The sequence below is a fragment of the Phyllostomus discolor genome, chromosome 2 (genome assembly GCF_004126475.2).
Source record: "Phyllostomus discolor isolate MPI-MPIP mPhyDis1 chromosome 2, mPhyDis1.pri.v3, whole genome shotgun sequence".
Taxonomy (NCBI): domain Eukaryota; kingdom Metazoa; phylum Chordata; class Mammalia; order Chiroptera; family Phyllostomidae; genus Phyllostomus; species Phyllostomus discolor.
This window is the reverse complement of record NC_040904.2, coordinates 209775026-209799078: the sequence shown is the minus strand read 5'-3', so window position 1 is coordinate 209799078 and position 24053 is coordinate 209775026. Positions and strand designations below refer to the sequence as shown.

General features: G+C 60.1%; 3 protein-coding genes across 4 annotated transcripts; all 3 read right to left on the bottom strand.

Annotated features, from left to right (window-relative positions):
• Positions 1-1952: 1952 nt before the first annotated feature.
• On the bottom strand, positions 1953-4332 carry GALR3 (galanin receptor 3). Its single transcript, XM_028533436.2, has 2 exons — positions 3365-4332; positions 1953-2733 (listed from the first exon to the last, which is right to left on the bottom strand). Exons 1-2 carry the CDS (start codon positions 3721-3723, stop codon positions 1953-1955), a joined length of 1140 nt encoding a protein of 379 aa, XP_028389237.1. The 5' UTR covers positions 3724-4332.
• A 4065-nt stretch (positions 4333-8397) lies between these two features.
• Positions 8398-14921, bottom strand: GCAT (glycine C-acetyltransferase). Of its 2 annotated transcripts, XM_028532515.2 has the most exons (9): positions 14658-14918; positions 13145-13275; positions 11838-11939; positions 11243-11389; positions 10584-10738; positions 10365-10447; positions 10008-10179; positions 9499-9620; positions 8398-8725 (listed from the first exon to the last, which is right to left on the bottom strand). In XM_028532515.2, the coding sequence occupies exons 1-9, from the start codon at positions 14848-14850 to the stop codon at positions 8574-8576; spliced, it is 1257 nt and encodes a 418-aa protein (XP_028388316.1). In that variant the 5' UTR covers positions 14851-14918; the 3' UTR covers positions 8398-8573. The 2 variants fall into 2 exon arrangements, with proteins under 2 accessions (XP_028388316.1, XP_035875496.1); XM_036019603.1 differs by lacking the exon at positions 11243-11389 and having other exon boundaries at positions 14658-14921.
• Positions 14922-15435: 514 nt separating this feature from the next.
• Positions 15436-17530, bottom strand: LOC114512966 (histone H1.0). Its single transcript, XM_028532082.2, has one exon. It carries the CDS (start codon positions 17199-17201, stop codon positions 16617-16619), a length of 585 nt encoding a protein of 194 aa, XP_028387883.1. The 5' UTR covers positions 17202-17530; the 3' UTR covers positions 15436-16616.
• Positions 17531-24053: the final 6523 nt, after the last annotated feature.

Genomic DNA, 24053 nt, shown 5'->3' with positions numbered 1-24053 from the left:
TACTCGTGTGGCGAGCTTTGTCAGATGCGCTGGGATGTTTTCAAGATGCGCCTGGGCCACCCCGCGAGCCACCCCTGGGCCCGGTCAGGGTACCAGCTCTGCCTCGAATGGCCACTTGGCTCTGGTCAAGCTACCTCAGCTGCTTGAGCCTCAGCTTTTGCCTCTGAGAATGGAGGTGACATTCCCTGCCTGCCTGCCTGCCAGGGTTGGCGCGAGGCCCGAATGAACCGGTGGAGGTATGAATGAGCCCACAGGGAGATAGAGGACACACCGGGTACCCCTGGGTATCACCCCTGCGGCCCTCTGGAAGCAGCCCCGCTTCTGTGGCCCGAGTCAGCCGTGCACACCTTGGCAGAGGCGTGCTGTGTGGGGCCCCTGAAGCAGTGGCTCCCCCAGCTGGGTCTCAGCCTCCCCCGTGAGGGTGACTGCCGCTCTGACCCCGGGGTCTGTGGCAGGCGGCAGGTGGCAGGCAGTGACCAGGACTCAGCAGCTGTCTCTGTGAGGGAGGGGCCCTCCCACAGAGGTGGCCTCTGCCTGCAGCCTGCAGGCGTGCTGGGGAGACACGGAGGCCCACAGGTCTCAGGCCCCGACCAGAAGCTGATGAGCGTTAGTGGTGTGTGGGGGGGTGGGGGGAGGAAGCGGTCGGCTCTGCAACCACTTAAACTGATTTATTGGTTAATTGGGAGGTCTCCGCAGCCACAGACGACCCCAGCTGTGAGCAGGAACAGGGAGGGGGGCTCCACAGGGCAGCCACGGCTGCCGGGCGGCCAGCTGGGCCCTGAGCGTGGCTCCACGCCTCTCCTGAGCCAGGGGGGCCGCACAGCCGAGGACTGACGCAGGGATTTGGGCCAGGCGATGGCCGGCAGCCCAAAGCCCGTCAGGACCTGCTGGCCCGAGCATCCGAACAGAACTCTCCCGAGGAAGGGGACTGGGAGCTCTGAGGTCTCCAAGGCGTCCGACTGGGGCGGGGCGGGCGGGGGGGGGGAGCTGCAGGTCTGGGGAAGGGGCTGATGTGGAATCAGGAAGAGCCACGGGAACACCTCGGAGACCACGGAGACCCGCAGCAGCGGCCTCGGAGGCGGAGGCCGGGGCGGGGTGTTCCACGGAGAAGTTGGCCTGCCATGGGTTTGAATCCAGCCTCTGCCAAACACCATGCGACTTCAGGCCAGCAATTTTCATGGTGGGCCGCAAGAATTTCTAAAGCATGCCATGCCTGACCATGATTTAGTCAGGGGCACTGACCTCTTTCCCTTTGGATTGTCAAAACAAAACAAAACAAAAAGCAAGGCCTGCCAACAGCCAACACAACAACAACCGTGTGGTGTGAATGAATCAAAGTTATCCCTACTTTTTTTGTCAGAGCAGCAAAAATATATTTTTTTAGTGTGCTGCAAAATTTTAATAATTTGTGGGCTGTGAGATGAAAAAAGGGGGAAATCGCTGCCTTAGGCAAATCACGAGCCCTCTCCGATTCTTGATTTCCTCATCTGTAAAACGGAGCACGTTACTCGGACCTTGCAGAGCTGTTCTGATCATTGGATTGAAGAATCTAGCTCCACGTAAGATCCATAGTAACTGCTTAACGGATATTTGCCACATTAGCTGCCGGGATTAAACAGCCCAGAAAAGGACTCGGAGGACCTGGTGAAGCCCGTTGGTGAAGGCTGGGGAGGAAGCAGGGCTTAGACGCTGCGGATGGAGTTGGGGGGATGGGCAGAGGGCCTGCGCTCCTGCCGGACCACTTATGGACACAGTCTGGGGGCTGCCCGTCTGGGGAGCTGCTCTGAGCTGCACCCACCCCTTTTCACCGCCTGGGGGTGCCCCCGGGCTGGGGCCCCGGCCCAGCCACTGCTTCTCACCGGGCTTCTGGCTTCCCCCCTCCCCTAGAAGCGTCCGGCCCTTGGGGCAGGGGAGTGACAGAGGACACACAGGAGAGCGGAGGTGGACAAGGTTTATTTCGGTGCTCCGGCAGACGGGGTCGGTCCAGACTCTCTGCCACCAGCAGCCTCCTCCCCGGGCTCTCCGCCCCAGCCGCCACCCGCCGGCAGCCTCCCTCGAGGCCCAGCGTCCCCGGGACGGCCAACAGGACCCGAGGACTCCGGGCGAATGCGACGGGCGGTGCGGCGGGCACCCAAGGGGCAGCAGGCGCGGTGGCGGCGGCCGCGGCCAGAGGGCCACAGGCGGCGGAGACGCGCACGGAAGTGGCGCGAGGCGAGCGCGTAGACCAGAGGGTTGAGGCAGGAGTTGGCGTAGGCAAGGCAGTGCGAGGCCAGGCGACAGGCGTAGGTGGCCGGGCTGAAGGCGAAGCGGCCGTACCAGAAGCACAGGATGAGCGCGTGGTGCGGACCCCAGCAGAGCGCGTAGAGCGCCGCCACCACCAGCATGGCGCGCCCCGCGCGCCCCGTGGCCCTGCGCCTGGCCTCGGCCGCCGCCACGCCCGCGGGGCCCACGGCCGCCCACAGGAAGCGCAGCGTGCGCGCGTAGGCCAGGCTCACCACGGCCACCGGTAGCAGGTAGCCCACGGCGAAGGTGGCCACGTCCAGGGCGCGCCGGCGCGCGTCCTCCCAGGCGGGCACGCAGAGCTCGAGCGCGCCGTAGCGCACCGTGCCGTAGTAGCTGAGGTACGGCGCCGAGAAGAGCGCCGCCAGCAGCCAGACCAGGCCCACGGCGGCGCGGGCGTTGCGCGGGGTGCGCAAGGCCCGCGAGCGCAGTGGGTGCCGCACAGCCAGGTACCTGCGGGCGGGCGCGGGGTGAGCGCGGCGGACGGGTGGCTGGCAGCCCGCATCCGCGCCCCCACGCAACCTAGGGACCTGGGGGCCGGCGGCCTTAATCCCAGCTGTGAGGGTGCCCGCTAGACCTGCTTCCCAGGCGGTGGTGACTCAGGGGGCTAAGGGCAAAGCGCTTAGAGCGGTGCCTGAAAGCACAGAGAAAAAATGACTTGGCCGAGGTTAGAGCTAGAGACCGAGCCTGGATTTGACCCCAAATTCCAAGCACAAGAGCAGGTGTGACCGCAGCCTGGGCCGCGAGTGGGCGGCGATAAAGCGTCTGAATGCGTCAGTGCGTTGCGCTTGCCATTCAGTTCACACTCGCGAGCACCCAGCGTGTTCCAGGCCCTGTGCCCACCCTGGAGACACAGAGATGTTTGGGGGAAGCTCAAGTGGAGCTGGAGGGAGGGCAGGGTGGTCCCTCAAACGCGCCCTTGCAGGCGTCCAGAGACTGGAGGGTGGTGGCCCCAGAGCTGTTCCTCTCCCCTCTCCCATCGCCCTTTGCCATCCCCCCTTCTCTTTCCTAAGGCCACTGAGCATCGTCTGTTCAGCTCCTCCCTCCCCAGCCCAGACCCCACCGGGTCCCGGGCACAGCGCACCTGTCCACTGAGACGGCGGCCAGCGTGAAGCTGCTGGCGTACATGGTGAGATAGATGAGCAGGTGCACGGCCTTGCAGACGAGGGCCCCGAAGAGCCAGGCGTCCAGCGTGTAGATGGCGGCCTGGAACGGCACGCAGCACAGGATGAAGCAGAGGTCGGCCACGGCCAGGTTGAGAATGAACAGATCCGTTGTGCTGCCCGCCTCCCGCCAGGCGCTCGGCCCGGGCCGCAGCATCACCGCCAGCACCAGCCCGTTGCCCACTGTGCCCAGCAGGAAGATGAGGGCGAAGACCACGGGCACCGCCACGGCCCCCACGTTCCCTGGGCTGTCTAGGGACGTGTTCTGGGCATCAGCCATCTCTCCAACAGACGGCCACCTGGGGAGGACAAAAGCTGGGGTTCTCAGGCAGGGGCTCCCAGCCCCAGTCCCTGGACCCCGGGACCCAGTTCCCTTGGCTGCGGCCCGGCCTGGCTAGGTCTCCTGGGCTAGAAGCTACTAGGGGTGGGAGGAGGCAGCAGAGCCGGAACTTATCACCGAGACCTACTGTGCAAGCTGCAGGCGCGGTCACAGTGGTGTCTGAGGGGGGTTTCTCAGTTTCCCAGGTGACCCCCCCCCATAGTGTGGAGTGTGAAGGGCTGGTTAGGGAGGTGATGCCCCTCCAACCAGGGATGCAGGTGAAAACCCTGGCAGAGTTGGGTGAGGACCTGGTGGTGGGTGAGGGGAGGGGCACTCCGACCTCAGGAGGGGGTGCATTTTCTTCTCAGTGAGGGTCTGAAGCTCAGGGAAGACTCTCGGGCAGGGGTCCAAGTCAGCAAAATGAGGGGGACACCCCTCCGTCATTGGAGAGTCCAGCTTAGGGACAGCCCCGCAGCAGCTCAGCTGGAAACCGTGTAGGTCACTCTCCGGCCCCTTTTTGCACTTGGGAGGGAATGGAGGCTCAGAGAGGGGACGTGGGAGGCTGGAGACCACCCTCAGAGTGGCAGACCAGGGCTGTTGCCGCCCTGGCACCCGGGCTCCCGGCGGGAGTCCTCACCTGAGAACCCGTGTGTAACAGGTGGTGCTGTGTGAAGCTGCCTGCGTGCGTGTCTGCGAAAGCTGCGACCACCCTCACACCTGCCCCACCCCACAGCCCACCTCCGCTACTGCCCACCTGTGGGTCCCCCGAAGCCTGGGACCTCTAGGCTGGTGGGACGAGTTCAGGGCGAGGGGGTCAGGCAGGGCAGAGGGAAGGAAAGGTTCATCTGCTCCCCTCCCCCCGCCCCGCACCCAGCATGCAGAGACCCTCCCAAGTACAAGACGGGCAGCACCCACCTCAGTCCTGGGCACCGGGCCCCCTGCCCGGCCCTGGGCCAACCGTCAGGCTGAGGCTGCCTCCTGGCTCAGCGGCCGCCCCGCGGTGGCTCCCCGCAGGTCTGCCTCTCACTTCCCCCTCGTCTCCTTTAAGGCCCCTCCTCCGCGGGGCCAGGCTCGGGCAGTCCCTCCGGAGCGCCCGCTGGCCACCTCCTCCTCAGTCCCTGATTTCCCCCAGGTGGCACGCTCTTCTGCCCGCCTCTTCTCTGCCTCTCTGCGTTGCTTCTGCCTCTTTCTGCAGCGAGTAACCCATTGATCTCCCCGAGATTTGCTTTGTAGTTAACCCCTCCGTGCCCAGGGCCCACCCCATCCTGAGCGCTCCCACCTCCTGTGGCCCTGCCCATCCTCCCCTCTCCTGCTCCAACCCCAATCTGGAAAGGATGCCTAGCCCTGGCTGGTGTGGCTCTGTGGATTGAGTGCCGGCGCCGGTTCAATTCCCCAGTCAGGGCACGTGCCTGGGTTGCGGGTCAGGTCCCCAACTGGGGGCATGTGAGAGGCAACTGATGCAATGTAACTCTTACACACTGATGTTTCTCTCCCTCCCTTCTCCTCTCTAAAAATAAGTAAAACATTTTAAAGAAAGGATTGCTAGTCTTGAATGGGGTGCCCCCGGCCAGGAAACCAGGGTATGAGTCCTTTCTCTGCACTTTTTATACAGCACCCCCCACCCCCAGGCCCCGAGAGCCCTGAGGCCCATCCGCTTTGCCCAGGGCTTCAGTCCGGCTGGACAATGGAGAGCTTCTAAACCCACCCCAAGAGTCTGGCTTTAGGCCGAGGGCAACGGGGAGCTAGTGCGTGTTCTAGAGCAGAGACAGGACCTGCCCATTTATTTTGGAATTAGTTTATTATGGCTTGGGGTGGACTGATTTCATGAGTGACTGTCAGAAGCCTCTTTTCCAGGCAACAGCCAAACAGCTGTTGGTAGACAGCTGATTCGATCAGGGGGTTCTGGCCTGAGTGCTTGGGGGAGCGGACCACACAGCTGAAGGATTGGACTCGAACACCCAGGTGGCCAGGAGCATTGCATTTAGCAACACATGTCGAGGGGGCACAAGGCAGACTGCAAGGAGTCCGGGGAGAGAAGAGGTGCTGGGGACTGCCTGGGGAGTCCTTCTGGAAGCTGGGAGGGTGGAAAGAACATCAGAGGGGACGTCTGGGGAAGTGAAAACAGTTGAGGGGACGCTGATGAAGCCAAGACTTGCACCCGAGGCCGGAGGAGCCAGCGGACTCTTCCCACGCCGTCCCCTCACAGGGCCCTGGGGCCGCTGCCGGCTCGCAGAAGCGCTCCTCTGGAGCCTGGTGTCACCCACCCCAGGCGCAGCGCATGCTCTGTTTTGGAAGCAGAGACTCCCTGGATTGAAGATATGAGGGCTCATACCCAGACTCTCCGAATCTGAATTCAGAGCTATTGGATTGGGTGGAGGAATCAGAACGACAGAATTTTACAGTCACTGGAAGGCAGAGTGATAGGTGTGGCGGGATTCCAGATTCACTGACGGAGGTCCACCCTTTGTGAAAGCGATACACCGGCAGACTGCCAGAAGCCCAGGCACACGAACGTGTCACGCCTGCACCCCAAACACCTTTGAGGTCTCTGACGTGCTGTCCTACCTCCCCGTGGGGGCCCCAGCCTGCAAGGCCCCTCCTCGCCTGTGGCTGGGTCCTGGCAGTACTCGGGGAACCTCCGGGAGCCACAGGCTGAGCAGCTCCCAGAGCAGATGCACAGGGAAGGAGGCGACCCCAGAAGGCCCAACCGTGGGGCGGGCAGAAAGGGTGTGTGTTGTTATGCCCCAGTGCCAGCACGTCCTGGGGACCGCCTCCTCTCCCTTTGCTCTAAATGCTGCTCCCGGTGGTCACGGCTTGAACCCTGTGCCCCACGTGGGAGATGTGGATTGTGCGCCCTGAGAACAGTACCCTCAGCCCCTGGTCCCACAGCACCCAGAAGGGCAGCTGATCCACGGCCAGCCCTTGAGTCTGTCTTGGGTATCAACGGCTACGAGTATGTGCCCCAGCCCAAGCGTGTGCAACCGGGACTGCTGCTGCTGCCCGGCACCTCCTAGGACCCCTGCTGGCTGGCGGTGGACCAGGGCCAGCACCCATCCATACCATGTCTACCACACAGGGAACTACCACGGCCAGGCCCGGGATGTCTCGTCGCTGCCACTGCCCACTGGGGAGTGCTATGCCAGTGGTGGCGAACTCTGTGCCACTGCCTGGTGGGCCTGGGCCACGTGCTCTGGCTCCCTGGGTGGGGCGCCCTGACTGCACCCATCGAGCTGCTCGCTGCACTGGTGTCCGGCTGTGTGCCCGGCACCGGGGGCCCCACCTCGGCGGTGGCCACATGCAAGCGTTCCCGATGTGGCTGCAGCAGCACCCGCCGGCACCCTGGGCTCCCGGCCCCCAGCCTCGAGCTCTTCCAGATCACAGGTGAGGACATCCAGAGTCCCAGAGGCCAGACCCTGCGGGACCGGCCCTAGCTGGTGTGGCTCGGGGGGGCTGGCCCTCATCATGCAGCCTGAGAGGCCGCAGGTTCCATTCTGGTCAGGGCACGTGCTGGGGGGTTGCGGGTGAGGTCCCAGGTTGGGGCGTTCGAGATGAAACCTCACCCATCAATGTTTCTCCCCCTCCCTTCCCCTCCCCCTAAAAATAAAATCTTTTTCATCTGCAGGATCAGGCTGGAGCTCAACCAGATTGTTCACCCAGGACTCCCAGGGAAGGGGGAGCGCTGGGGATACGGGTGCCAGAGACCTTGTTCCAGTTCCCCGTGGTTAATAAGGGCCTTTTCATCCTCCCTGCTCTCCCCCCAGCAAACTGCGAGGGCTCCCCAAGGCCACTCTGCTGAGGCTGGGGCTACGGTGACTCAGAAGCTGCCCCCTACCCCCACCTGGTGCCTGTAAGACTGAGTGGGGAGGGCGGTGGAGAAGGGCTAGGGGAAGCGACTGTGGGAAGGGGGTTGCCACCTGCAGTGGAGGAGCAGCAAGTCGTTGTGAAGGACACGGGTGGATGGGGCTTTCACAGCAGCCAATCGGCCTGGAGGGCTAGGGCCGCAGAGCTGCTCCAATGGCTGAGTCCAAGGCCAAAAGTCTGGAGGGGTGGGGCTGGAGCGGCCGGAGCAGCCGGAGCCTGAGCTCGCTGCGCCCCCTGGTGGCTGGCTGTGAGGACAACGCTTGGTTCAGCGTGGCACACGCTGAGGCACACACTAGGGGTGGCCACAGAGTTAGGGACAAAGTGGGATACAGCACAGGTTTCCAGACTGGCAGGGGCCTCTCCAAGAGGGACCCACACTTTCCTCTGGGGTCTGAATCCTCTGCCTCTCCTCCAAACACGGGTACGGGTGCCCAGCCCCTTCTTATCTGGGCAGCTGTAGACCATCCTTTGGTTCAGGAGCAGGGGACAAGGCGTTCACCAGGCTAGACTCTGCAGGCAGCAGAGTGGGGGTGGCGAGGGGCAGGGCCCGCAGAGCGGGTGCTCCGCTCCCTCTGCGGCAGCACAGACTCCAGCGGAGCCAGACGGCGGCCCTGCCGTACCAGCCCCGCAGCCTGGGTCTCATCTTAATTAGGAGGAGTCAGCTCCAAGGTCCACTATAGCTTTTGGGAGCCTGCCCACACGGCCGCAGCTCCGGCCTGCTTTTTCAGCCCATCACAGAGCAGGCCAACTGCTCAGAGAGAATAAAGCAACGCGTCACAGCCAGTTTCCACAGTTGTTTCACATTCACGGTCACGGGCACGGGCCTTCCCCCAGCCCAGCCTCAGGACTCTGACAGGGCTCAGAGCCTCTGGCCTGGGCCGATGATCGAAGGCCCCCTGTGTCGCTGTGGAGAGAGGGGGACCTTGGCTCTGCCTGCCACCGTCCAGGGCTCAGGGCAATGCCCCGTGCAGCCGCCCCACCTCCACGAAGGCCTCCACGCAGCGGTCAATGTCCTCCTTGCTGTGCACCGCTGAGATCTGCACCCGGATCCGGGCCTTGCCCTTGGGGACCACGGGGTAGCTGAACCCGATGACGAAGATGCCTGGGGAGGTACAGAGGGTCAACCCTGGGGCCCATCGGAGCCAAGCGGGCTTTGGGCATGACACACAGCCCCCACTTCCCTAGGGTCACGGAGGCCGAGGGAGCTGCCCGTGGCCTCTCAGACACGGGTGGTCTCTCAGACACGGACTGCCTCGCGGCCCGGGTCTCTCAGCATGGACAGCTGGTCTACAAAGGGCAGTGGGGGGGGGGGGGTGTTTTGTCTTCAAGGGTGCGTGCTGGTTTCTGCTCTGAAAGAGCTGCACTTCACACCAGTCTTTGCAGAGGACGTTCCCCGGGGGCCCCGCCACTCAAAGCGACCGCCGTGGGGCCCGGCTTCGAAGAGTAAGGCGGAAAGGATATTAAGTGGGACCTGCAGACGTTTCATGATTATCTCTGGGTCACGTTTCTCATCGTCCATAAGCTGCTGGCCGCTTATGAGGGACACTGGGAGTCGGAGGAGCCGCCACGACCCAGCTGGAAGAACCACCGCGGTGCTGCATTAACAAGGGTCAAGCGAACACCTTAGTAATGCAGGAACCGAAAGACACGGCGGCCTCAGTGTGATCTTCTAGTCAACTGGGACATCTTGGGGCCTTTTAAATGTCTCTTGAGCATTTTTAAATGGAAATAAATTCTGGCTTTAAAAACTTAAGAAAGATAAAATGAAATAAAAAGGGTAGCAGAGGAGCGATAAGGGGAGTATTCACAGACGAGGGGTTCCCCACTGTTTTCTCTCAGGCCGCAAAGCCAGTCCCTTTGTCCGGGCCTCCTTACCCCTCTTCAGCATGTCGTCCGCCATGCGGGAGGCCAGCCGGGCGTCACCCAGCATCACGGGGCAGATGGGGTGGTCGGCTCCCGAGACAGTGAAGCCAGCAGCCTCCATCTTCCTGCGGAACCTGTGGGCACAAGGCCGAGTGTCACGGGTCGCTGGGGGGCTGTGGACCATCACACCGGCTCCTGATGGACCCAGGACCCAAGATCTGCGCCCACATCTGCAGAAGGGGCCGACCAAGACAGAGATGCAGACCCAGAAAGTCAGGCGGAGGGACAAGCGGACCAAAAAGGGAGGAGGACAGACAGAAGAGACAGGGAGACACAGGGTCATTTGCAAAGAAATGTGCCAGGCCATGGAAGGAAGAGGCCGTGCCGAGTCCCAGGGCAGCCCACTGGGCGTGTGGACGGGCACAGGCAGAATCTGTAGGCCTGGGCTGGGCAGCCACACAGGGACGGGCTGAGGCAGCACCGCCCACCCCAGCCTTTCCCACCCCCGCCAGGGACCGCACCGCTGGGTCTTGGCTGCCATAGACTGAACGATGGCGTTGCTCTCCATGAGCAGGTCCAGGGCCTTGGAGGCACAGCCGACAACGGCAGGGGGCAGGCTGTTGGAGAAGAGGTAGGGCCGGGCACGCTGCCGCAGCAGGGACACCAGGGGCCCAGGCCCCGTCGTGTAGCCCCCTGAGAATGAGAGCGGGGGAAGGGGTGTCACGAGCCAGGAGCCAGAGCCCATCCTACACCCCTCCTGAGAGCACACAGCCCACGCTGCCCTCTTGTCTGCAGTCCCAGGTCCCCACCTTCCCTGACACCCCTCCCAGGCCCTGCATGTGGGTAAGGGGACCCCAGGGGCACAACCCTGCAGGCACCTGACGCTCCGCCCAGCGCCTTCCCCAGGGTGGAGTTGATGATGGTGACCTGGTCCATCACGCCCAGCAGCTCATCCGTGCCCCTGCAAGGAAAGCTGCCACTGCCACCCCTGGCCGCCTGTGGGCCCTGCAGTCACGGGTTGAGCTGCGGCCGGCCTCCTGGTTTCCCCCCTACCCTTAGCAGCCCAACCCAAGGCCTCGGGGGCCACATGCTCCCACCGTCCTGTGGCCCCCAGGAAGCCAGTGGCATGACATTCATCCACAAAGACCAGGGCACCATAGCGAGATGCGAGGCGGCAGATCTCCTGCAGGGGTGCGATGTCACCATCCATGGAAAAGGCCCCATCGGTGGCCACCAGGCGCAGTCGGTGCTTCTGCAGGGGAGGAAAGGACCAGTGGTGTTAGGAGTGACACGCTGGCGCAGCCACCCACCTTCTGTGCTGTTTGGGGCTCTAAGGGCTCCCCTTGCCCGGTGCCAGGCACAGGGGTAGGCACAGAAGCGCCGCTGCTTTGGGGCTGGAACATCGTCTGCCACATCCCTGCCTTTCTGAGCCTCACCCATCTCTTCCTCCAGGGCGGTCTGGGGCTGCCCGTAGCCTCGGGCAGAGAGGGGGTGCTCAGTGTCCCCTCTGGAGGGCAGTGTGGGGTGGGGCCTGTTCTTTCCGTAAGCGAATCCTGCCATTATGCCTACTAGGAGCCTGCCCACACACAAGGTGCCCAAGGCAGCATGGTGAAATGAAAAAAACCTCTGGGTCTGAGGGATCTGTGTTCAAATCTTGGCTGTTTCAAATTCTCAGGCTATTGGTCTGTGAGGGCGGAGCTGGCCTCGGGAGGCTGAGGATAAACCCAGTCCGTGCCCCACCTGGGCCTCGCCCCACCTGGGCCTCCTGCAGCTTGGTCTCTAGGTCAGCCATGTCCAGGTGGCGGTAGCGGTACTTGTGGGCCTTGCAGAGCCGGATGCCATCGATGATGGAGGCATGGTTCAGCTCGTCTGACAGAACCGCGTCCTCTGGGGTCAGCAGGGCCTGGAGAGGAAGGCAGTTGGAGTAGAGCCATCAGCCAAACACTGGGGGGGTCCTCCCTCTCCTATGACGCAGCCCCCGAGTCCAAATTTCACTACCAACCAGGGCATTCCTCTGGGCAGGGAGGCAAGGAGCCCTCCGCCTCTACCTGGGTCCCCAGAGCCCCAGGGCTGGGCTGAGAACAGGTGAGGATGTGTTTGGGGAGTGCCCAGCCCCCGCCACTCCCAGCCACCCAGGTGAGGTGGGTGACCCCCCAATACCCGGGAAGATGGCCTCCTTGCAAGCCTCAGGGTTCCTCCTGGAGCACCTACCTGGCCCAACCTGACATCCGTACAAAACGATCCCTGGAGCCTCGAGCCACAGCGCCGGCGTCCTGCCAGGCTCTCCTGACCGCCCACCCCTCCCGCAGCCTGGCGGGCTTCGCCAGCTCCCGCCCACGGCCCCCACGCACCTCAAAGAGGCCAGCGTTGGCATCAAAGCAGCTGGGGTAAAGAATGGCGTCCTCCCGCTGGTGGAAGCGGGCTATCTTCGCTTCTAGATCCTTGTGGATGCTCTGGGGAAAGCGGGTGGAACAGGTGTTAATGCCTGCAGAGTCACGTGGGACGAGTCCTGGGCACAGAGGGCTGGAAGGCCACGGACACAGCCAGCCAAGAAGGCCGGCAGCCTTGGCCTTTCCCTCCCCCCTTCACCACGAGTGTTCCTTGGCGCCTGTGGGGACCTGGCAGAGGGTCCTCCCCGAAGAACGAGGGGCTTCTGGCTGTCCCTGCCTGGCTGGCTCTTCCTTTTGTGATGGGGGTCCGAGAGCGAAGTGATGGGTGCCAATGGCAAAGGAAGGCGTGTCTTCCTGACAGCAAACTGAGTGTGTTTTCCGACTGCTCTATGGCAGAGGGTTAGGGGAGCAACTCTAAGTGGACTCCGGCGTCTTGGATTTGAAAGCCGCCCAGTCTGGGTGAGGATTCCGCTGGAAAGTGCCCTGGCCGGAAGTCGGCCGTCCCAGCATTTATTTCATCCTCACGTTTCCCAGAGTCCCACAGGCAGCCAGGAGCAGGACCCTGACAGCCTGTGGGCCCTGAAGCAAGTCACGTCCCTTCCCCGGGCCTCCGGGTCCTCATCTCTTTAACAGGGATGAGCTCAGCACGTATCACTCAGGACTGTTATGAGCGCTAAGGCATTAATCGTTATAACGCTCTTAAAACAGCACCGGACACAGAGTAAACACTTTAAAAAGTCTCATGTTTAGCCCTGGCTGGTGTAGCTCAGTAGATTGAGCACGGGCTGCGAACCAAAGGGTCGCTGGTTTGATTCCCAGTCAGGGCACATGCCTGGGTTGCGGGCCAGGTCCCCAGTGGGGGGCACTTGAGAGGCAGCCACACATTGATATTTCTCTCCCTCCCTTCTCCTCTCTCTAAAACTAAATAAACAAAGTCTTAAACAACAACAACAACAAAACTACCTTGCAAGCAACTTCCACTTGTTTAAAAAAGTAAAATAAAAAATAAAAAGTTTCATGTTTATATAAGTTTATTTTGTTACGTTTACAAAGCAATACCCAGCATTCACAGAGCATGGCTATGTGCCGAGCACTGTCCTCAGCATTTTCACACGTATTGACTCTGCCCCCGGATGGGATGGGATGGGCCGGGCGGGTTCAGGCAGCCCTGCTGATTGCGGGAAGCAGACAGCTGGGGTCAGTGCCCAATGCTGGGGACAAGGCCCCACTCTACCCACCCCCACCCCCTCACAGCACCCACTGGGTACCTGGGTCCCGCAGATGAAGCGAACAGAGCTGAGGCCAGCTCCAAACTCCTCCAGAGCCTGCAGACCTGCCTGGATGACCTCGGGGTGGCTGCTCAGACCCAGGTAGTTGTTGGCACAGAAGTTAAGGATTCCTGAGATGGAGCACAGGGAACAGACACAGCAGCTCAAAGCCCCAAGGAAAAGCCTGGAAAGGTGCCAGGCCCTGGTGACCCAGAAAATAAATGAACCCGGATTCACCCTTGAGGAGGCAACGACCACACAGAATGACCCATTCTGGGGCAGAGGCCAGGACGGGGATCTGGAGATCCCTGGGAGGCGCCTAATCCGCCAGCTACAGGAGAGGAAAGGTCAGGAAAGGACTCTCGGGGTGGCCCCTTGAAGGATAAGAAAATTAATCTCTGGCTCTGAATCACATGCCTCCCCCGGGAAGAACCCAGCCCTGCCTCGCAGGCCTGAGGACCACTGTCCGGGCCTTGGTTTCCCCCTAGGTAAGAGGGGCTCCCCCTGGGTCAGAGGCTCACCATGGTCCTCGAACTCCACAGTTAACTCTGCTGCCTGGCACAGAATCACAGGCCCCAAAGCAGGGGCCTCTGAGATCTGGACCCCAAATTATAAAGCCTACGGAGAACACGGCTGACCCAAGGAGGAAACGGAGGCCTGAGAAGGAAGGTCTTCTCAGCCCAGGAGAGGCAAACACAGGATGAGTTCTGGGGTCTCCTAATTTCCCATCTTTTTGACCTGCTCCAGGCTTCCCCGGAGGGATGTAGAGATTTCCCGGGACCGTTTTACGGTTGAGTGCCGCAGCACCAAGGATTCCGTGCCTGCTTCCTGGGCAGGAGGCACTGGTGGGGGCCTTTGTAACCAGCACCCATTTGGGACCTGGCACTGACAGAGGGGCAGTGACTGCTGGTCAGACAGGAATGAGAGACCAGGTGTGCCAGTTCATGGCGTGATTCCGGCAGCACTCCACGAGCCCCTTGCCCACTGTGATGTTGGCCTCTCCCGCCCATTAGCCGAGCTTCCAGCGCCAATACACCAGAGACCTGCACCAAAGCCCAGCTCTGCCTGCAGCTCACTTCACATCGTTTGTAAAGTGCAATTCGTCATTCCCACGTTTGGAGGTTTGCAGGAGTCCACGTGCAGCAGTTAGGGGAGCACACACAACAGCAGCTCCAGAAATGTGGGGTTTCTTGCTGCGACTTCCCATCATCCTTCTTGAAGGGACTCAGCTGGGTCTGCCTCTTTTTTTCTCACGTTGTCCCAGGGTTGGGCCTCTCCCTCCCTGCCTTCTGAGGCAAACAGGCGCTCAAGGGCAAATCACCTCCCTTCAGGGAAACGGGTTTAACCAGGTTAGCAGGCCGGCTGGTAGGCCTGCTGGCTGGAAAAGGGGCCAGTGGCTACGTGTGCAGGGGGTCTCGCTTCCCACTGCCTCCAGGACCTCCATTCAGCTACAGCCTCAGAACGGCCCTCTAACACCCGGCCACGTCCGACGACTCCCGGGAGGGGGAGTTACCTCCGGAGACGCCGTCAACGTGGATGCGCGGCCCCTGACGCGACGTGATGACCCGCTCGCTCTTCCAGGTGCCAGCCCCGCGGATCCCTTCCAGCTCCTCCTCCAATATGCCACGCAGCTGCGCCAGCGCGGAGTGCGCGCGGCAGCCGCCCGGGACCCGGGAGAGCGCGGCGCGAACGGAGCCGGCCCACATCGCGCTCACCTCGTCCACCTCGCGCGAGGGCGACTGCTGGTCCCGCAGCCCTGGGCGCCGCGGCCTGGTCACGTGGCCGGGGGCTGGGTCCCGCCAGCCAATCAGAGCAAAAGGAGCTCCCTGGAAGGGGAGCAAAGGCGGGCCCAGGGGCAGGTGGGCGGGGCCGGGCGGGAGGCGCAGCGGACGAAAGTGGATTGATTTGTAAGTTGAGACTGGAGAGGTCCGCGAAGGGGAAAGGGAGGCAACGCGGAGGGGGCCCAGCCCATCAGACCCCACAGCCCGTTCCCATCCCCTGCCTACACACCCATCCCTCGGAAAGGGTGCTCTGGGTCCCAAAGGCGGCAGCCGGAGGCACGTTCTATACCCTCCAGCCCTAAGGTTTGTTTCTGCGGAGCTCTTGGAACGTTGCCTCCCTTCTCAGGTGTAAACGCCTCCAGATTTCCCCCTACTACTCGCCCAATTGCTCCGCCTTCTACAGTCTTAGAAGCGAGGAAAAACACCGCCCAGATTTTGTCCTTTTTCAGTTTTTATTTTAAAGTTTTTAAAATTACAAAGACAGCAAATTCTTCCCGGCACAAATAACACTTTTTTTTTTTTTTTACAAAAAAAGGGGGGAGGGTTACGACGCGCAATTGCGCGCTTTCCTATATTATGAGAAAGACGACTGTACAGGTTTTTTTCTCCCAGCTCCCGGTTGTGAAATGCTAGCTCTAGATAGGTATATACACATTTACACGCACATACACAGACCTAGCTCTGTAAAACTACTTAGCGATTGAAAAACGACTGCAGTATGTCTTACTGTCCACTCCCCGCCCACTACCCCTCCCCCATCTACCACTACTTAGAAAATACTCAGAAATTAGAGGTCGGGAAGTTTTTAAGTGGCGGTGGCAGGGCTGGAGACTCACCAGACCACCAGAGCCACCTCTTGTACAGGAGGAACCAAAAACCAGGGGAATACAATCCAATTGTGTGGAAAAACCCAAGTTTCAATAGGGCTCACTGAGGCACTTGGCTGACTGACTCCCCACCCTTCCCCCAAAGTTTCCACTCCCATAACAGGAGACTTTCCGAAGCCACAAAGACCCTCCCCCCCACCCCATGGCTAGTTTCCAGCTGAGAGAAGCCACAGCTTCTCAGACCAGCTGTCATTTTGACACCCCCTCCCTTCCCCAGGACAATAGGGAGGCCACAGGGACTCACAGAAGTGAGAAGAAAACTGGACTTGGATCCATTGGGAGGTGGAAGGCAGCCCAGAGGGTGTATTCCACCTCCCTACTTGGTGTCCAGCTGCTGCCACCCCTCTCCTCCCCAACAAGGTTCTGAAACTCACAAGGGCTGCTCAACTTAAAGCTCCCTTGTCTTAAAAGATAACTCCTACAAACCTTAAAATTCCTGGGCTCGTCTCAACTAGCCAGAATAAGCTGCCTTCTGGGTTTTCCCCACTCCCCGCTTTCACCTTCGTATCGGCAAACCATCCAACTAAACAAAACATACCAACCCACCCCAAACCCTAAGTAGAATAATAACAAATTACCAGAACAAAATAATCCTCATCACTACAGAGATGAGATTGTTTTTGCTGTCCTTGCACGACTGGTTAAAGAAAAATGAACTATTCCCTAATTTCTGAGGAATCCAAATTCTGTCCCCCATACAGTCAGAATACAAACGGGCAAGGGGAGGCAGATAAGGAATAAGGAAAAAAGTATTTACAGAAAATAAGGAGACAGGCAGGAGTGTCCACAAGAAAAGCTTCACTGTCACTTCTTCTTGTTGGCCCTCTTGGCACTGGACTTGGCTTTGGGTTTCACTGGTTTGGCCTTCTTAGGCTTGGATGCCTTGACTGGCTTGGCTTTGACAGTCTTGGGTTTTTTGGTTTTCTTGGGCGTGGCAGCTGGCTTCTTCTTGGCCTTCTTGACTGGAGTGGCTTTGGGCTTCTTACTGGGGGCTTTGGAAGCTGCCTTCTTGGGCTTGGCTGCCTTCTTTGGCGTGGCCACCTTCTTGACTTCCTTCTTCGTCTTCTTGAAGGCCACTGACCTTTTAGGCTCATCGCTCTTGGCCAGCCGGAAAGACCCCGAAGCACCCACTCCTTTGGTCTGCTTGAGGACCCCGGTGGTCACTAGGCGCTTGATGGACAACTTGATCTGCGAGTCGGCATTCTCGCCCACCTTGTAGTGGCTCTTGATGTACTTCTGGATGGACTGGCGCGAGGAACCAGCGCGGTTCTTCTCCGCCTGGATGGCAGCCACGATCATGTCTGAGTACTTGGGGTGGTCTGTGGACTTCTTGGAAGCCTTGGCCCGCTTGGGCTTGGCTGCAGGAGTAGACGTGGAGTTTTCGGTCATGGTGGGCTGCCTGGTCTTGCTGTTGAAGAAGGTGCCTTCAAAAGGGCCAGCCCCCGTCGGAGGCCGAGCAAAGCCTGACTCGGGATCGGCTTTCGCGTCCCTGACTCTCAGGCTAGTCCGAAGCCTGGCTCTCTGGGACCTGGCTCGCGTCGCGGGAGTATTCGCTGGACCGTTCCTGCGTGCCCAGCTCCGCCGGTCAGTCTGTTGCTCTGCGCGGCTGCGACTCTGGCCCTGGCTTTGGTTCTGGCTCTGGCGCTGGCTCTGGCTCTGACACCGCCTCCGCTGCCTCTCTTTTCCCAGCTCCGCGTCTGGCGCTCAGGCGGCGCATCCGGGTATTTAGCGGCGGCGGGCGGACCGCGGTGAGGACAGGGCTGCTGGCTGCCTGCTCCCGGCCCGGAATGGCGCTGCGCCGCCGCCATCTGTGTTTCTTCCGCCGAGCAAATCCGACCTTTCTCCCCGCCCCGGGCCTTCCCGCTCCCCGCCGCCGCCCGGGGTCGCTGCCCGGCTCCCTGGGCTCCCCCGCCAGGCGGCCTGCCGGCCGGACCGCCGCCCCCCGACCCCGCCAGGCGCCCCAAACGGCGCCGAGGACCGCTGGGGTGCCGGCACATTTCCCCTTTGCTGGGGGCTGGCTCTGTGGGGCCGGGGAGCCCCGGTGCGGGAAACCCCCCGTAGCAAAGCTCCCCCCCTGGTGCTACCGGGGACACCGCTCCCGGCCCCCTGCGAGGTCCCCCAGCCCGGCGGAGTGGCCAGAAAGCGGCCCCAACTAACACACGCGGCCCCGAGCCGGGCGACTCCCAGCCGGGCCGAGCCGGGACAGGGGGGAGGGGTCGCTCCCCCAGGGTCCGGTCACCTCTCGGGGGTCATCCCGCCACCGGGCTCCCCGCACCTCTAACCCCTCTCTGTCCATTGGGCCCCTAAGCAAACTTTCCTTGGAAGAGTTGGAAGGGCACTTTCAAACTTTGTCCCTTCCCCCTCCTCTATGGGCTCTCCCCCAGCGGGCCCCCTGACCTCTGCGGTGGGGATTCTCTCCTGAGGCCGAACCCCCAATGCTTCCAGGGTCCCCTGAGGCAGTGGGGAGGGGTCTCCCGAGTCTCCTGCTCTCCTTAAAGACCCCCACATCTCCCATATATCCTAACAGGGAATTCATTTATATGCCTTCCTCAGCCTAGGAGTTTGGGGGTGTCAGAGACAAAGCTCGCTGCCCCACCCCTGAGGCTCAGCCTGGGGGTCCAGTCGCCCTCCCAAGGACCCTCCAAGGTGGGGGTCTCAGGGGCGGGAGGACCACAATGAAGGAACTGCCCCACAGGCTCTAACCAGAGGCTGTCCTGGGGGCCCCTGGGATGAGGAAAGCTCTGGGCGCCTTAGAACTTAGAAAAACGGGGTTCTGGGGGGGAGAGGTCTAGGAAGGGGTCTTGTTCCTTGGGCACTGACTAATCCTCGGAAAGTGTGCGGTCGTTAAGGGAACCGGGGCCGGGACCACCGCCATTTTGCTGGGAGGATGCAATGTCTTTGTTAAAATGTGTACATCTTTTCCTGTACTTGGCAGGTACAGATGAGGCAAACACGGGGCGCCACAGTCTTTAGGGAGTCTGGAGGGGCTTTGAGGGGACTGAGAAGCCCTCGGGCCAGCGGAAGGGACCCCAGAACTCCTGGGACAGCGCACCTTGTTTGCGACAGACATCCTACTTACATGCAAGGTCCTGCTTGGCAGGGGCCCTGGTTGGAGATTCTGGGATGCTGGCTCCCTAAGCCACATCCCACCACTAACCCGCTTTTATTGCCTAAACAGAAGCCCATCACTCTTCACTCAAAACAATACCCTGGGAGCCGGGGGCGGTGCGGGGGGGGGGGGTAGGGGGGGATTATAGCTGGTCAAAATGATGAGCGTGTCTCCCGTAGTGCCCGGGAGCTGTTTGCAGACACTGGCTGTGGAGGAGGTTGGAGGGTTTAGGTGCGGGACAGGGTCTTAGTAGGGATATGGGGGAGGGGGGAAAGGGCTCATACTGGACTTGGGTGTCTCTGAAGCCAGGGAAATAAATGGGCTCCCCCACCCCCACCCCAAGGGATGGATTAATCCAAATGATTGGGGGAAGGAGGGGGGAGACCTGGGACTTGGTATCAGATGCCTTCTCTCTGGGCTTCTCCTGGTGGCACAGGTGGGGAAGGCAAGCATGAAGGGCCAGGTTAGTTCAAAAGGTTAAGTTCTTATTTGGATGATATCAATTACCCCGAAGTTTCCTGATTTGAAAACACAACGTTCTGGTGGGTTTGTTTTGGTTCGCTTCAAAGGCAGTTCCCCGGTTCCCACTTAAGGTCTGGATGGGGCCACAGGTATCCAAAGACACATCCCCAAGTCCGAGCCGTTCCACCCTGTGCTTTCAGAGACGCCTCACGCTCCCCCTGCCCCCCCACTCCCATCTGTGCACCTCTTAGAATCGGTACTGGATGAATCCAATGACACAATGACGAAATAATTTTATTTACACGGCGCATTACAGTTTGCAAAGTGCTCTCCGTGCGTTTCCTTATCTTTTGCGCCTCCAGCCCGGGGAGGCAAGCAACGTGGTTCCTAACCCCATTACCCGCCCCTTTTCCGTAGAGGCCGAGGAACTCGTTAGCTTGCACAGGGGGGCTCACTGTGAGGTTCGGCTCCGGCGCTCCCAGGTTTTTTGCGGCCACATCCCTATCCCCGCCCATCCCAACGACCTGCACATTCCCTCCCGGAACTAAAGCCAGAAACGGAGGGAGGGGTCGTGGGTGCCTCCCGCCTGGCAGCACAATTCGCCGCCCGTACCCCCTATTCAGGAAAATTGAGGGGAGCGTTGGGGAGGGTCCGGACGAGGTTCCCCCAGAGTTGGGCGCAGAGTCCGAAGCCGAGGAGGGCAAGGCGAGGAGAGGCTGCCTCCAGATTAGCTTGGCCGCGCCTCGCCTCTGCAGAGCGTGGGGGCTCCTTGATTCAGGCCGGGCCCCACTCGGACTCCTGGAAGGGTGCTCTCCGGACCCTATTTGTGGATCGAAGAGCCGTTTTCTCGCCGGCAGACGGCGGAACTCCAGACGCCCCCTTCAACGCGAGCCCTTTAAAATCCCGGAGCCGCAGAGATGCGGGCAACTCCTCCTGGGAAATGTAGTCTCCCGGCGGGCGCGGAGCCCCGCACTGCGCCCCCAGCCCCGGACCCTCGCGAAGCGCGGAACCGCTGGCCGCCCCGGCCCCTAGCGTGGGGAGGAGCTCAGACATCTTCTGTCTGGTCGCGCGCAGAGAGGACCAGGCCTCCTTGCTGTTTTTTTTCCATCTGTCAAAAAGGGGGCCCTACCTACCTGTGGAGTTGGGGTGAGGGTGAAATTTAGTCCTGTATGGGGAAGTGTAAATCGCATTAGAATGCCAGGGGTCGTGTTTTACCTAATGTGCGTGTGTGCAGGCGCCGGAATTCACTGAGCCCTCGATCCGTAACATCTTCATTTTTCAGTCAGGGGGTCTAGAAGGGCTAAAGGATTGTCAGAGGGTGGGGGCAGCCTGCAGGAGGGTGACTGCCGACAGACACCCAAGCGCTGACTCTCCCGCCGCGCCACCCGTGGTGTCCTAGACCTTGTAGAACAGCACTTATTCTGGGCTTTTGGAACCCTCAGGAATTCACTTGGCATGTGCCAGGTACTGGGATAGGGCCTCTTAAACTTAACCAACCTGAAGTGTTCCTTATGCCAAGGAAACACATGTGGGGGTGACAAATTCTGTTCCGCCACAGCTCCTAGGTCACTGTTACTGTACTGAACACTGTAGGCAACTGCGACACAGCGGTAAGCATTCGTGTAACATTTTACGCATTGCTGGTGTGCTGTGACGGCACTAGGGAGGGGATCGTTTTCCAGCTCCGTTATAATCTACGGGGTGGCTGTTGGATTTGCCATCCCCTCAGTGGCTGCAGGGCTGTTATACGACCCACAGCTGCATTCAGGCTCCTTCCGAGGGGAGAGAAAACTTGGCCTTGCAGTGCCCCAGATGAAGCCTGAAAGCTGTGGCTGGCTGGCCTCGGGCCTCTGCCTTACACTCAGAGGAGCAGTAGGAGAGGAATAAGTCACCCCATGTGCAGTGTCCTGCCGCTGCTGTAGCAAATGACCCCAAACTCGGTAGTTTAAAACAACACATATTTATTATCTCACAGTTCCCGAGGTCAGTGGTCCAAAAGAGGTCTCCTTGGGCTAAAGCCAAGGAGCAGACAGGTGTGCGTTCCTTCTGGAAGCTCTAGGCGCAGGATCTGTGTTGTGCCTTTTCCAGCTTCCAGAGGCAGCCGCCTTCCTTGCGTGGGGGCCCTTTCCATCGTAAAAGCTGTCGCCAATCGGCTGAGTCCTTTTCATGCTGCCGTCTCTCCAGCTCTGACTCTTCCCCCGCCCACTTCCCTGGGTTAAGGGCCTTGGAGATTCCTCCGGACTATGGGGTGATCCAGGATAATCTCCCGGCTCAGGTGCTCGCAAAGGTGCACGGCCTTAATTCCCCCCTGCCGAGTGGCACAGCTTATTCCCAGGTTCCCGGGAGCGGGACACAGACATCTTCGGGGACCATTGCTCTACTTCCTGCCCGCAGCGATCCACACGCATCACAGGGCAGGCGGTGGGGAGCGTGAGCAGCATCCCCCCACACCCACTGGGACTCAGAGTGAGGCCCGGCTCCCAGCCAGGGCTGTCCCTGTGCTCTGAGAGATCCCGGGTTGGGCGGAGAGCTGCAGGCCGGGTGTGGGGGGGAGGGCACTTTCCAGTCACCTTGTGGCAGTGTGACTGGTAGGGAAGGGGGGGACACTGTGAACACCCCTTGGCTGGACTCTGTTATATTCCTTGTGTCCCTAAATACCTATTGCTTTTCCATTTAAATAGTGTAAGAGGCACCTAGCCAGGTAGGGGTAGGGGGCAGCCCCCCAGGCAAAGAGTAACCCCAGGACCTTGTTCAGAGGGGAGACTCAGCCCTGCAGGGCACAGTGGCCACCCCTCCCGAGTACTGGGGACATTACTCTGCTGGCCTCTCCTTCTCCCACATCCCTGTCCCTCTGTGTCCAGGTCTTGCCCCCTTTCCCTCTGGAACCCGTTCTCCTGTCTGCCTGGTTTTCCCATCGGCCTCACCCCCCTCGCAGAATGGGAGCCTCAGCTCACACTGTACAACTCAGAGCCCTTCGGAAGTGGAGGAGGCTCAGGTGGGCACCCCTCCCGCCTGGACCAGAACGGACCAGGCACTCGGCCTCGGGGCTCCGAGTCCAGTGGGGAGGCCGCACGGCATCGATACCATTGCAAATCGTGATGGTTTCAAGTTCCGAGAGCGAGGGTAACAGGGGGCTCTGAGAGGAGGGCGTGACAGGCAGGCTTGCGTAGGTCGGGTGCCATGCCGGGGTGGGCTTTGTGGCTGAGTGCAGACAGGGGAGGGGAGAGTGGGTGGGACGCCCTCAGAGGAGAGACCCCGCCTGAGCGCTGAGCGATTGCAGCGGCCGAGGCGAGGGGCGTGGATTTTGCGAGTGCGCTGAGAAGCCACTGCAGAACTTTAAGCTCAAACTTTTAAGTTTCTTTAAAAGCTCAATCCAGTTATTTTAAGTTAGAAATTCAAGTTATGAAAATATCATTCATGCAAGAGATCATGTGACATATTAATGATTCTAAGACGACTGCGGAGACAAACAGCTGTGCTCCGCTGTGCAAGTTAACGCGATAACTTCGCCAGTCCCGCGGGCGCCCTCTTCGGGCCTCTCCCAGGTTGGATCTCCGTGACCTTTACCCCCAAATCTTGTAAACCATTCTCTCGTTTTTCTGTCCGATTCTCCCGTATGGACTGTACATCTTAGTGTTGCCTGGTTTTGGATTACATACCAATGGAATCACGTGTGGGTGTGGTTTTTTTTTTTTATGTTTTAGAGTTGTGCCAGTTATTTCCCCCATTGTGGGTGTCTTTTTCTGTGGCTCGCTGCTTTTACTCAGTGCCGTATATTTTGAGAGTCACCCACATTGATGTGAGAAGCTGAGACTCATTCCTTTTCCCTGCTATGGTCAGAGAACACGCTGATTTTGCGGGTCCCTTTAAAAATATACAAAATGTAATAAAATATTAGGTAAAAACGGAATTTATATTTACACCGAGAGAAGAACTCACAAGTCATAGATTTAAAAAACTGATAAATATTGCAAGCATCGTGAAATCCAGAAATGTATAATTTTTAGTAATTGACTATCTGATCCACGTGGTTAGGGTCCCCTCAGAGCCTTCCAAAGGGACACGGGGGTTCCTCTCAGGGCCTTGCGAGGGGTTTGGGCAAGGGAGGGACCCTAAGTCTTCGGCGAGGTCCGCTCCACAGTGGCTCCACCCCAGAATGTGCCTCCACTGCAGGAAGAGGCGACCAAGTGTCCCCGTCCTACTTGTGATGACAGAGGGGCTCCCAGAGGTGTTCCCGTCCTAAGCCCCGGAGCCTGTGAACGTGCCCCGTCACCCAGCAAGGAGGAAAGAAGGTTGCAGATGGAATTAAAGGTGCTGAACTTCCCTGGCTGGTGTAGCTCAGTGGATTGAGCATGGGCCTGCAAACCAAAGGGTGGCCGGTTCGATTCCCAGTCAGGGCACATGCCTGGGCTGTGGGCTAGGTCCCCGGTTGGGAGCATGTGAGGGGCAACCCACACATTGATGTTTCCTTCCCTCTTTTTCTCTTCCCCTTCCCCCTCTCTAAAAAATAAATATATTTTTTAAAAAGTTTCTGATCTTGAGATAGACGACTATCCTGGATTATTCAGGTGGCCCAGCGTGATCACAAAGGTCCTCGCCTGGGGAAGGGGAGCCAGAAGCCTCAGAACCAGAGGTGGCAGCATGAGAGACCTGACCCACCGTTGCTGGCT

What these genes read in the sequence shown, in the direction of transcription:
- GALR3 (XM_028533436.2), bottom strand. Translation starts at nt 3,723, where the DNA reads ATGGCTGATGCCCAGAACACGTCCCTAGACAGCCCAGGGAACGTGGGG. An exon ending in GCCGCCGTCTCAGTGGACAG is followed by an intron (nt 2,734 to 3,364) that starts GTGCGCTGTGCC and finishes GCCCGCCCGCAG; the next exon opens with GTACCTGGCTGTGCGGCACC.
- GCAT (XM_028532515.2), bottom strand. Translation starts at nt 14,850, where the DNA reads ATGTGGGCCGGCTCCGTTCGCGCCGCGCTCTCCCGGGTCCCGGGCGGC. An exon ending in CGTTGACGGCGTCTCCGGAG is followed by an intron (nt 13,276 to 14,657) that starts GTAACTCCCCCT and finishes GCTCCATCTCAG; the next exon opens with GAATCCTTAACTTCTGTGCC. An exon ending in CCAAGCTGCAGGAGGCCCAG is followed by an intron (nt 10,739 to 11,242) that starts GTGGGGCGAGGC and finishes CCTCCCCTGCAG; the next exon opens with AAGCACCGACTGCGCCTGGT.
- LOC114512966 (XM_028532082.2), bottom strand. Translation starts at nt 17,201, where the DNA reads ATGACCGAAAACTCCACGTCTACTCCTGCAGCCAAGCCCAAGCGGGCC.